Raw genomic sequence first — 13,522 nt, 5'->3', positions numbered from 1 at the left:
ATTGGCGCGGGGGATTTGAGGGATGTAAACCAACTTACAAACAAAAGATTCTCATGGAGAGGCAGATGGGGCTTAATGGGCTCTAATATTTCTTACATGGAATACCGCTACAAGATAGAATCAATAAGGCCAAAAATTTCACATTCTTTATACTCCTATATACAGGTCCTTTTCAAAAAATTAGCATATTGTGATAAAGTTCATTATTTTCTGTAATGTACTGATAAACATTAGACTTTCATATATTTTAGATTCATTACACACAACTGAAGTAGTTCAAGCCTTTTCTTGTTTTAATATTGATGATTGTGGCATACAGCTCATGAAAACCCAAAATTCCTATCTCAAAAAATTAGCATATTTCATCCGCCCAATAAAAGAAAAGTGTTTTTAATACAAAAAAAGTCAACCTTCAAATAATTATGTTCAGTTATGCACTCAATACTTGGTCGGGAATCCTTTTGCAGAAATGACTGCTTCAATGCGGCGTGGCATGGAGGCAATCAGCCTGTGGCACTGCTCAGGTGTTATGGAGGCCCAGGATGCTTCAATAGCGGCCTTAAGCTCATCCAGAGTGTTGGGTCTTGTGTCTCTCAACTTTCTCTTCACAATATCCCACAGATTCTCTATGGGGTTCAGGTCAGGAGAGTTGGCAGGCCAATTGAGCACAGTAATACCATGGTCCGTAAACCATTTACCAGTGGTTTTGGCACTGTGAGCAGGTGCCAGGTCATGCTGAAAAATGAAATCTTCATCTCCATAAAGCTTTTCAGCAGATGGAAGCATGAAGTGCTCCAAAATCTCCTGATAGCTAGCTGCATTGACCCTGCCCTTGATAAAACACAGTGGACCAACACCAGCAGCTGACATGGCACCCCAGACCATCACTGACTGTGGGTACTTGACACTGGACTTCAGGCATTTTGGCATTTCCCTCTCCCCAGTCTTCCTCCAGACTCTGGCACCTTGATTTCCGAATGACATACTTTGGACCACTGAGCAACAGTCCAGTGCTGCTTCTCTGTAGCCCAGGTCAGGCGCTTCTGCCGCTGTTTCTGGTTCAAAAGTGGCTTGACCTGGGGAATGCAGCACCTGTAGCCCATTTCCTGCACGCGCCTGTACACGGTGGCTCTGGATGTTTCTACTCCAGACTCAGTCCACTGCTTCCGCAGGTCCCCCAAGGTCAGGAATCGGTCCTTCTCCACAATCTTCCTCAGGGCCCAGTCACCTCTTCTCGTTGTGCAGCGTTTTCTGCCACACTTTTTCCTTCCCACAGACTTCCCACTGAGGTGCCTTGATACAGCACTCTGGGAACAGACTATTTGTTCAGAAATTTCTTTTTGTGTCTTACCCTCTTGCTTGAGGGTGTCAATGATGGCCTTCTGGACAGCAGTCAGGTCGGCAGTCTTACCCATGATTGCGGTTTTGAGTAATGAACCAGGCTGGGAGTTTTTAAAAACCTCAGGAATCTTTTGCAGGTTTTTAGAGTTAATTTGTTGATTCAGATGATTAGGTTAATAGCTCGTTTAGAGAACCTTTTCATGATATGCTAATTTTTTGAGATAGGAATTTTGGGTTTTCATGAGCTGTATGCCACAATCATCAATATTAAAACAAGAAAAGGCTTGAACTACTTCAGTTGTGTGTAATGAATCTAAAATATATGAAAGTCTAATGTTTATCAGTACATTACAGAAAATAATGAACTTTATCACAATATGCTAATTTTTTGAAAAGGACCTGTACTTTCAATCTGTCTGTCCAGCAAATCTAAATACATATTTATAAAGTTAATTTCCTACAAGAGATGTTTCCTATCCATTTTCTAAATAGCCATTATTCTGTCTGCTATGCAGGGTGGTTCCTACAGCCCCTCGGCAAGGGTTTCTGAAGCCAACAACAAGAGGGGTAATGAATAGCACAGTGTATAAAAATGTCTGCACTGCCCTATAGAAGAAAGCTTGGGGGGTTATGGTAGGTACAAGGGTGTATTTTTGTTCCGTGTTTGACACCTTATAGCAGGGATCCCCAACCTTTTATACCTGTGAGCCACATTCAAATGGAAAAAGTGTTGGGGAGCAACACAAGCATGAAAAAAGTTAATGGGGGTGCAAAAAAGAGCTATAATTGGCTATTTGGTAGTCCCTATGTGGAATGGCAGCCTATAGAAGGCTCTGTTTGGCTTTACATTGGGTTTTATGCAACCAAAACTTGCCTTCAAACCAGAAATTCAAAAATAATCACCAACTTTGAGGCCCCTGGGAGTAACATCCAAGGGGTTGGTGAGCAACATGTTGCTCAAAAACCACTGGTTGGGGATCACTGCCTTATAGGCTTTGCTATATATGCCATTTAGATATTTTCACCCACCCATTCAGGTTCCAAGAGATACAGTGGCTTGCAAAAGTATTCAGAACTTTTCCACATTTTGTCACATTACAGCCACAAACATGAATCAATTTTATTGGAATTCCATGTGAAAGACCAATACAAAGTGGTGTACATGTGAGAAGGGGAAGGAAAATCATACATGATTCCAAACATTTTTTACAAACTGCAAAGTGGGGTGTGCGTAATTATTCAGCCCCCTGAGTCAATACTTTGTAGGACCACCTTTTGCTGCAATTACAGCTGCCAGTCTTTTAGGGTATGTCTCTACCAGCTTTGCCCATCTACAGACTGAAATCCTTGCCCATTCTTCTTTGCAAAACAGCTCCAGCTCAGTCAGATTAGATGGACAGCGGTTTTTTTTTTCAGATCTTGCTAAAGATTCTCAATTGGATTTAGATCTGGACTTTGACTGGGCTATTCTAACACATGGATATGTTTTGTTTTAAACCATTCCATTGTTGCCCTGGCTTTATGTTTAGGGTCGTTGTCCTGCTGGAAGGTGAACCTCCGCCCCAGTCTCAAGTCTTTTGCAGACTCCAAGAGGTTTTCTTGCAAGATTGCCCTGTATTTGGCTCCATCCATCTTCCCATCAACTCTGACCAGCTTCCCTGTCCCTGCTGAAGAGAAGCCCCCCCCAGAGCATGATGCTGCCACCACCATATGTGACAGTGGGGATGGTGTGTTCAGAGTGATGTGCAGTGTTAGTTTTCCGCCACACATAGCGTTTTGCATTTTGGCCAAAAATGACCAGAGCACCTTCTTCCACATGTTTGCTGTGTCCCCCACATGGCTTGTGGCAAACTGCAAACGGGACTTCTTATGGTTTTCTGTTAACAATGGCTTTCTTCTTGCCACTCTTCCATAAAGGCCAACTTTGTGCAGTGCACGACTAATAGTTAATAGATTCCCCCACCTGAGCTGTAAATCTCTGCAGCTCCCCCAGAGTCACCATGGGCCTCTTGGCTGCATTTCTGATCAGCGCTCTCCTTGTTCGGCCTGTGAGTTTAGGGGGACGGCCTTGTCTTGGTAGGTTTACAGTTGTGCCATACTCCTTCCATTTCTGAATGATCGCTTGAACAGTGCTCCGTGGGATGTTCAAGGCTTTGGAAATCTTTTTGTAGCATAAGCCTGCTTTAAATTTCTCAATAACTTTATCCCTGACTTGTCTGGTGTGTTCTTTGGACTTCATGGTGTTGTTGCTCCCAATATTCTCTTAGACAACCTCTGAGGCCGTCACAGAGCAGCTGTATTTGTACTGACATTAGATTACACACAGGTGCACTCTATTTAGTCATTAGCACTCATCAGGCAATGTCTATGGGCAACTGACTGCACTCAGACCAAAGGGGGCTGAATAATTACGCACACCCCACTTTGCAGTTATTTATTTGTAAAAAATGTTTGGAATCATGTATGATTTTCCTTCCACTTCTCACATGTACACCACTTTGTATTAGTCTTTCACGTGGAATTCCAATAAAATTTTGTATTAGTCTTTCACGTGGAATTCCAATAAAATTGATTCATGTTTGTGGCTGTAATGTGACAAAATGTGGAAAAGTTCAAGGGGGCCGAATACTTTTGCAAGCCACTGTATCTCCCAAGAGCGACTAACTGCTCCAAAACGCCTTTCCACCGGCAACAACAGAAGTCGGTAGAATGGCCTACGTTTCACTTCGGCTTTTGAAGTTGCACAAAGTTGCCTGCAGGAAGAAGCTATGCGCAACTTCAGAAAAGAAGCGATGCATAGGCCTTTCCACTGGTGACTCCTATTGTTGCTGGTGGAAAGGCGTTTCGGCGCAGTGGAACAGTGTTATGATACAACCAACCCCTTTAATGCTGATCCTGAACTAGAGCTGCTATGAATTGTACTGTAGTCTATGCACTGGGATGAGTACACTAGTGTAGGCTGTGCAACTGGTGGAATTAACTGAAATGATTAGATCATTTTCATTCAAGGATTGATCAGCAGCCCGAGCATGTCACATTTCCTTTTATTCCTATACGGCGGTGCCTGTGTAACCTGGGGATGGCACATAGTTACAGTCTTAATACTCACTCTACACTCCGCGAAAATGACAAGTGCCTCATTATATGTGTCAGCGCTTGGTTGATCTGTAATGGGAATGTACCATGTACCCCGAGGGGAAGCGAGTGAGTCGGCGGAGATACGGAGCTCTCAAGCAAGGGGGGGCATTTGATTTCTCCTGTTCGGCAGGGACGTTATACTGATCGGCAAAGGATTCTGGAAACAATAAAGATGCTGCACGGCTTTTCTGTCTGACTAACAAGGGAGATGCAAGTAGTGCCACTAACTCTACCCAAGCATTCTCACATTTTCCATGGCATTTTAGTCAGAGGCCATCATATCAACCAGAGTTTAGAGGTTTCATTTTTTTCACTGGGGCCAAACGATCGAATTCTACACGCGGCAATGGGGCAGTCGGTTCGCATCAACGAGCCGATCCTGGATTTTCTAACCTGGCCGATCGATATCTGGCCAATTTCAGGCCAGATATCGGTCGGCCAGGCCCCTCGGTTCTGCCCCTACACGGGCCGATAAGCTGCCGAATCGGTCCAAGGGACCCATATCGGAAGCTATAATCGGCCCAAGGGACCCATATCGGAAGCTATAATCGGCCCAAGGGACCCATATCGGAAGCTATAATCGGGCCCGTGTATGGGGACCTTAAGGGCTGTAGGTGACAGTGGGTGACACTACAATATAAGTGCCAGTTCCCAGATAAGGTGCTGGGCGAGTGCTCCAAAGGGATGTGATATATTTTTATAGAGACCTGCATTGTTTGGGGGTATAGTTTACCTTTAAATATAAGCAAAATGCACAATTAAGATTTGCAAAGCGTTGGGAGATACATTCAAGGGTGCCTTTCCCCCAGAATGGTCCGGAAAGACAATGCAAGGTTGATTACAAATTCTGTACTGTATAAATAGCTCTGAGTCCTGCGCATTGTAATTATTCATCAAAATAAAAAATGCATTTTCTCTCTCTCCGGCACTCTGGCAGGCCTTGCGCGGGTGCCAAGACGTTGGTTAAATAATAGATTAAGGCCATATGCTGCAAGAGCACATTTTAAACTTCACAACACGTATACTACAAGCAAATCAGTGTAATCAGAAGATGGAATGTTTGGATTGAGGCCTTGGGAAGCGTAACTTGCGGCATTCGGATGATGATATTATAATAAATATGAGCACGTACCTCGTTCAATTAATGAATGTGATATATAGCCAGATGTAATTGCTTATTGCAGGGGCACTTAAGGCTTCTCTTGAGTATTAATGTAAATGGTTTCTTTCATTTGGGTGGGGCATTGGGAAGTGCTATAATCACTGTGAATATAAAGGAAGAGGCACGGGTACACCCGCTGTGTGCAATCAAATCCTGCCACTATTACAGGTACAGCATCCCTTATCCGGAAACCCATTATCCAGAAAGTTCTGAATTACGTAAAGGCCATCTCCCATAGACTCCATTATTAGCAAATAAATCAAATTTAATAAAAATGATTTCCCTTTTCCTCTGTAATAATAAAACAGTACCTGTACTTGATCCCAACTAAGATATAATTACCCCTTATTGGGGGCAGAACAGCCCTATTGGGTTTATTTCATGGTTAAATGATTCCCTTTTCTCTGTAATAATAAAACAGTACCTGTACTTGATCCCAACTAAGATATAATTACCCCTTATTGGGGGCAGAACAGCCCTATTGGGTTTATTTAATGGTTAAATGATTCCCTTTTCTCTGTAATAATAAAACAGTACCTGTACTTGATCCCAACTAAGATATAATTAGAACTGGCCTATTGAGTTTATTTAATGTTTAAATGATTTTTAGCAGCCTTAAGTTATATAGATCCAAATTACGGAAAGATCCCTTATCCGGAAAACCCCAGGTCCCGAGCATTCTGGATAACCGGATCCATTCCTGTACAAGACTTAAAGGGGTGGTTCATCTTTAAGTTAATATGTTATATGGCTAATTTCAAGCAGCTTTTCAATTAGTCTTCATTATTTATCTTTTATAGTTCTTGAATGATTTACCTTCTGAATTATTTCCCTTCACCTTCTGCATCTTTCCAGCTTTCAAGTTGGGGGTTACTGTTACAAATGTATTGTTAATTTGTATTGCTTATCTCTCTATTCATACACTCCCTGGTTACTAAAGTAAATTGGACCCTAGCAACCAGTTAACTGCTACAATTCCAAACTGGAGAGCTGCGGAACAAAAAAGAAAAGTAATTAAAAAACGGGCAATAATAAAAAATGGGACTCTATGTTTTGCTCTGATTACTGTTGGACAGTTATACTGTTTTTTATCCTTGCCTCTACTCTTCATAAAGCCATAACAGCATTTGCACCGGGGTATAAGTTTCCTTGAATGCATATTCATGTTCTTACCGGTTTATGAATTTTTTTCATGTCCATAAATCTTTCCTTGTTTGAGTTGTCAGTGCTGGATTTTATAGCTGAGGTGTGCGCAAAGCAAAGGTCTCTTAGCCACCCACCCACCCATCCATCAGAGCTTTACCTTCATGCTCCATCATGCCTAAAGGGAATGTAAATCCACAAATAAAACTTCAGTCACACTTTACTGCTGCGCTGCAAGTTGGAGTGATATCCCCCCCCCTCACCCCCAGCAGCCGATCAGCAGAACAATGGGAAGGGAGCAAGATAGCAGCTCCCAGTAGGTATCAGAATAGCACTCAATAGAAAGAAATCCAAGTCCGGCTTGGGACTCCTCCAGTTACATGGGAGTAGGAGAAACAATAGGTTAGCTGAAAGCAGTTCTAATGTGTAGCGCTGGCTGAAAGCTCAGACTCAGGCACAAGGCACTGAGATGGCGCCTACACACCAATATTACAGCTACAAATACATTTGTTGGTTCAAGAATAAAATGTTAAATGACAGAGGGAATTATTTGCTGTGTAACAGTGTCATTTAGAAATAAAAAGTGCCCCATAAAAATCATGGCAGTATCCCTTTAAAGGAACAGTAACACCAAAAAATGAAACAGCTTTTAAGTAATAAAAATATAATGCACTGTTGCCCTGCCCTGGTAAAACTGGTGTGTTTGCTACAGTAACACTACTATAACTTATATAATAAGCTGCAGTGTAGCCACGGGGGCAGCCATTCAAGCTGGGAAAAAGGAGAAAAGGCACAGGTTACATAGCAGATAACAGATACGTTCTGTAGAATACAATAGTGTTTTATCTGTTATCTGCTATGTGCCTGTGCCTTTTCTCCTTTGAATGGCTGCCTCCATGGCTACATAGCAGCTTATTTATATAAATTATAGTAGACTTTCTGAAGTAAACACACAACTTTTACCAGTGCAGGGCAGCAGCACATTATATTTTAGTTACTTTTATACACTTTCATTTTTTGGTGTTACTGTTCCTTTAAGGTCTGGAATGTTTGATGTTTTAGTAATTTACATGTGAATACAGATACAAAGACATATTTCAAATGTTTGAATGTGCCCAGCAGTTACCTTACTGTCCCAGGTCTTGGCCTTCAGGGTATAAATGTAGATGTGTGTTGTGTATTATTATTCTGATAAATGCATTCAAGAAGTAACCTGGGAAAGCCCTTTTTATTGTGAGGAGCCAATATTTTATATGGACCCCCCCCCCCCCCCCCAGTGAATTGTAATTGCTAAGCGTCTTCCCAAGGCCGGTGCTCCTTTTTAGGGACAAATTCAGTTCAGATTTTGTGTATATAAACACTGTAACGTCAGTACACACAATAAACTGCGGAGCACAAAGAATGTTTTGTATGCGCTCAAACCATAACATTTTTCACATTTCCACAAGTTGATACAGCAAGCAGATTGAACTTTTCAGAACAAGTGAGATGCGTAAGTTACTACTAACCTACCTACTCACTCCAGATCACACATGTTGCACATTGTAGTTACAAAGTTGAACAAAACAAAAAATGTTTGTGCCCCCAATTTTCCAAAACTTAGAGTGAACTATAACCAGAGTCATATATTCATTTTTAAAGTCGGCTCTGTTGCTCTGGCTCCTCTGCTGTGTACATCAAACAACAGAACCAATTAGACTAAAGGTGGCCATACACGAGCAGATCCGCTCGCTTGGCGATGTCGCCAAGCGAGCGGATCTTCCCCCGATATCCCCACCTACGGGTGGGCGATATCGGGGACCATTTAGGTAAAAAAAATAATAATCCGATCGTTTGGCCCTGGGGCCAGACGATCGGATTATGTGAGCGGCAATGGGGCAGTCGGATCGGGGACCGCATCAACGAGCCGATGCGGTCCCCGATCCGACCAGATTTTCTAACCTGGCCGATCGAGATCTGGCCAATTTCAGGTCAGATATCGGTCGGCCAGGCCGCTCTGCTCTCACCATACACGGGCCGATTAGCTGCCGAATCGGTCCAAGGGACCGATATCGGCAGCTATAGTCGGCCCGTGTATGGCCACCTTTAGACATAGACTTTTTTGAAGTTCCCTGTAACCAAAATAAAAAAATAAATAAATATATATATATATATATATATATATATATATATATATATATATATATATATATATATATATATATATATATATATATATATATATATATATATAAGACTGAACGGAGCACACCCTATTGTAGTTAAAATGCCCTGGGTTCTAACAAAAACAAGGAAATATAAAGGCAGAGAGCCGTACACACAGGGACTTTGCAATAAGTGAAAAATTTATTGAAAAAAATCCAACGTTTCAAGCACTAACAGTGCTCTTCCTCAGGGTCAAACAGTCCCTGAATTCCCTGCTGTAACCAAAATGAAAAAAAAAATAAATAAATAAATAAATAAAAAAAAAAAAAATATATATATATATATATATATATATATATAATTTATTTTTTTAATGGGATTTGTCTTTGCAAGAGAAGCAATCAGTTCCTCACTTTCTATTATTTCCTTCTTGATAACTGCTTTGCAGTAGAATACACTGGAGTCCCCATTTGTGATTTCATGAGAGTGGGTCTGTGAACCCCAAAGATGTAAGGTTTCAAGGGCAATTTAGTCAGCAGTGTCAAACACATGGTGACCTTTCCCAGTAAATACCATTACATCATGCACTGGTCTAAATCAATGGGTTAGCTGGAGTTTCTTGGTATAATCAACTAGGGATGCACCAAATCCACAATTTTCGGCATTCAGCTGAACCCAGAATCCTTTGTGAAAGATTCGGCCGAATACTGAACCAATTCTGAATCCTAATTTACATATGCAAATTAGGATAAGGATCAGGGTAACTGCGCACACAGCGCACTGCAATAAATTTTAAACCTCCCGCTGATTTTAACGATTTGGATTCAATTCGGCCAGGACCATGGATTTGCTGAAGCCAAATCCTGCTTAAAAAGGCCAAATCCTGGATTCAGTGCATCTCTACAATCAACCATGTACAATTAGTCCCATCTCCATAGGGGGTAACCCTGGTTCATGGGCCTGTCTACTTACCTTGACCTGTCAAGTAATGGTTGCCCATGAAGCCATCTTCATTTTTCATTTGCTAACTTTGCTTTATTATAAAATGACATACTGTATATACTCGAGTATAAGCCTAGTTTTTTCAGCACCCAAAATGTGCTGAAAAAGTCACCCTCGGCTTATACTTGAGTCGGGTGCCATGGGTCCCTCTAGACTAGCACCCTTTGTCCTTTGTGTGCAAATTAGGCCACCTGCAACCAGACCCTCCAGTGCCCTGGCCTAGGCTCCCACTAGCAATACTTATTTCCCCTTACGTGTCCTCCGGGACTGGGTCTGCTGCCAGTTTGCCAATGTGCAATGAGCGTGGGCTAGTACTCATATTGTTTTTGTTGACCCTTTTCTCCGCTTACAAAGCTAGTTTACTGTTTTTCTTTGAAATAAATATTGAAAAACATATACCCTACTGATGCCTCAATTAATGTCATTTTATTGGTATTTATTTTGATTATTAAAACTTAGCAGTAGCTGCTGCATTTCCCACCCTAGGCTTATACTCAAGTCAATAAGTTTTTCCAGTTTTCTTAGGTAAAATTAGGTACCTCGGCTTATACTCGAGTATATACGGTATCTGTATCAGAAGAATAACATCTATGTTTTTGTTTTCCAGATCATGTCCAAAATGAAGAAAACTATGCACAAGCCTTAGATAAATTTGGAAGTAATTTTCTAAGTCGGGATAACGCAGATTTGGGCACCGCCTTCGTGAAATTCTCCACTCTAACAAAAGAACTATCAACGCTTCTTAAAAACCTGGTGAGTGCACAGTAGTACCGTGTATCCTGTATCCTGTATCCTCTATCCCTGTTGGGGGTTCTTATAACTTTGACATATTTTGTGACATATGGATTTTGTCTGTGGTTGGCTGGGACATGTACAGTAGATTATACTATAAAAGGAAAGTTCTGGATAATTTACAAGCATGCCTTCATTTCTTCTGCTCTTTTCTCTCTCTTGTTTAGTTCTCTTCATTCCCCTTTATATCATATACTTTTGTCTCTACTTTCTCTAACTCATTTTCTAATTCATCCCCTAACTGTTTGTAGCCATGGTCGTCTTTCTCTCTGCTCCATCTGCATTTTGTGCTACTGTCATTCTCTCCATAAACTCAACAACCCCCGGCAACAGCACCATCATCCAATTAGTAATCTTCCCTTTAAACAAATGGCTTGTGAGTCTGTAGGGAATCACCCTCCGCCTTCGCTTCTAATATTAACTCAACAGTTAATTGTTTCTTCTTTTTATCCCTAAGAAGTAATTGATGCACGTGGAAGGGGGTGCTAGTTCCTCTGCTTTCCCTTCAGCGTCCTGGCTAAAATATTTGTTGCATTAGTTTTCTGTAGCTAAAATTCTCTCACCAGAGGCAGCAAAAGGTTGTGGCTCTAATAGCAATGTCCCCCTTTGTATAGTTGAGTCACTTTATGGCCACATGAATGTTGGCACTTGGGTAAGAGTAGGACCCCTTTTTGTTTATTTGACTTGAATATGTCCTATTGACTCTCAGTGATAATGGCAAATCTGGGGTAGTGCCAAATAATTGCTTAAAGGGGTTGTTCACCTTTACAACTTTTAGTATAACATAGAGCAGGGGTCCTCAACCTTTCTTACTTGTGAGCCACAGTCAAATGTAAAAAGACTTGGGGAGCAACACAAGCACCATAAAAGTTCATGGAGGAGCCAAATAAGGGCTGTGATTGGCTATTAGGCAGCCTCTATGCACCCTATCAGCTTACAGGGGGCTTTATTTGATAGGAAATCTTGTTTTTATTCAACCAAAACTTGCCCCGAATTAAAAAATAACTACCTGGTTTGGGGGCACTGAGAGCAACATCCAAGGGGTTAGTGAGAAACATGTTGCCCCCGAGCCACTGGTTGGGGATCACTGATGCAGACACTGCTATTCTGATACAATTTCTAATTGGTCATTTTTTATTATTTGTGTTTTTTGTATTATTTAGATTTGTGTTCAGCAGCTCTCCAGTTTGGAATTTTAGCAGCTATCTGGTTGCCAGGGTCCAATTTAACCTAGCAACCAGGCAGTGATTTGAAAGAGAAATATGAATAGAGGAGGGCCTAAATAAAAAGATAAGTAATAACAAGGAACAGTAGTTTCACAGAGCGAGAGCTTTTTGTCTTCTGGGGTCAGTGACCGCTGCAAAGATTTAGAAGATGAAGGCAAATAATTAAGACCAACTGAAAAGTTGCTAAGAATAGGTAATTCTATTGCATACTAAAAGTGAATACAATGGTGAACCAGCCCTTTAAATGACTGCCTAATGAGCAATGGGTAATTCCTAAGACTGCACTGTATGATGTCAATTAATGCATAGGAATAGTAATGGCATTTTATCAATACGCTGTATATGCACCTAGTTATGAGGTGTATGTTCTGGGGGTTGGGGGGATGAGAGTCTAGTTAGTAGAACTGCATTGTGATTAATATCCTAATAAAGATTGTTTGTTTGTTTTCCCCCCACCAGCTACAGGGATTAAGCCACAATGTCATCTTCACCTTGGATTCTCTCTTGAAAGGGGACTTAAAGGGCGTAAAAGGGGTAAGTGGCCACACAAACAGTGTATTTGCTTTGCTTTTTATAATTTTGTGCAGTTAACTGTTGCCTTATTTTACCTCTGTCAGGACCTTAAGAAGCCATTCGACAGAGCGTGGAAGGATTATGAAACCAAATTGTAAGTATGTTTGCTATCCTCCCATTTTATGGAAACAATTAAGGACCAAACCTAATTCAGTTCCCCTTGGAGAGTATCTGTATACTCGCTACAGCATTGCATATTGCCTGGGGACCCAGGTTTCCTAGAGAGTCAGATCTGCAACGTATTTGCCATCTGTTCAGTTACTGAAGCTGGGAATAAATCATAAAGATGTCTGACAGCAGCCAAGATGGCTGCCAGCTCCTGCTTGGTGCAGATCTAATTTAAAGCAGCAGTATATAGACTAATTATGAATTTTCCCAGTAACATTAAAGGACCATTATTGGCAAAAAAATCAAAGTGTACTCATACGGAATTATATACCAGTTATTCTAAACCTGTATGTGTAAAAATCTGAGAAAGAAAAGAGACAGAAAGGAGGTGTAAAATGAAAGTGTCTTCTCCTATCTAGCACGAAAATCGAAAAGGAGAAAAGGGAACACGCCAAGCAACATGGGATGATCCGTACGGAGATTACTGGGGCCGAGATTGCCGAAGAGATGGAGAAGGAGAGGAGATTATTCCAGCTACAGATGTGTGAGGTAAAGCATTAATATTACAGGAGAAAGAGGCAGACACTTAAGTAAGCTTTATCAGAAGGCTCTGTGTAAATACAGCCATAAGCACGTAAAGTAATCTATCAGAAACAGGATTTCTTGCCTCCTTTTTTGTAAACATGTTCTTAGGGTATCTGACCACCTCTCTCCCTTCTCCTGCTTCCCTCTCCCATAAGAATTTATAAAACTCACTCCCCCCTCCCTTAGGAATGTGTAATCTAAACTACCAGCCTCTAGAGCTGCAAGCAGAAGCTAGGAAGACCAAGCTAAAATGGCAGCTGCAATCTTAAACAAACAGAGAAAGCTTCTAGGGCTCTTAGTTATGGCA

At 41.3% G+C, this 13,522-nt stretch overlaps 1 protein-coding gene across 8 annotated transcripts in view; it reads left to right on the top strand.

The window, feature by feature from the left end:
• The window catches only part of asap1 (ArfGAP with SH3 domain, ankyrin repeat and PH domain 1), a 165,443-nt gene that overhangs the window by 108,229 nt on the left and 43,692 nt on the right, over positions 1–13,522 (top strand). For all 8 annotated transcript variants that reach the window (XM_031903144.1, XM_031903142.1, XM_031903145.1 and 5 more), the window contains 4 exon segments: positions 10,539–10,684; positions 12,409–12,483; positions 12,567–12,616; positions 13,050–13,179. In XM_031903144.1, the coding sequence (XP_031759004.1) occupies positions 10,539–10,684; positions 12,409–12,483; positions 12,567–12,616; positions 13,050–13,179 (401 nt within the window).

The sequence above is a fragment of the Xenopus tropicalis genome, chromosome 6, assembly GCF_000004195.4.
Source record: "Xenopus tropicalis strain Nigerian chromosome 6, UCB_Xtro_10.0, whole genome shotgun sequence".
Classification (NCBI taxonomy): domain Eukaryota; kingdom Metazoa; phylum Chordata; class Amphibia; order Anura; family Pipidae; genus Xenopus; species Xenopus tropicalis.
Note: the sequence above shows the minus strand (reverse complement) of the source record. Positions and strands in the feature narration are given on the sequence as shown.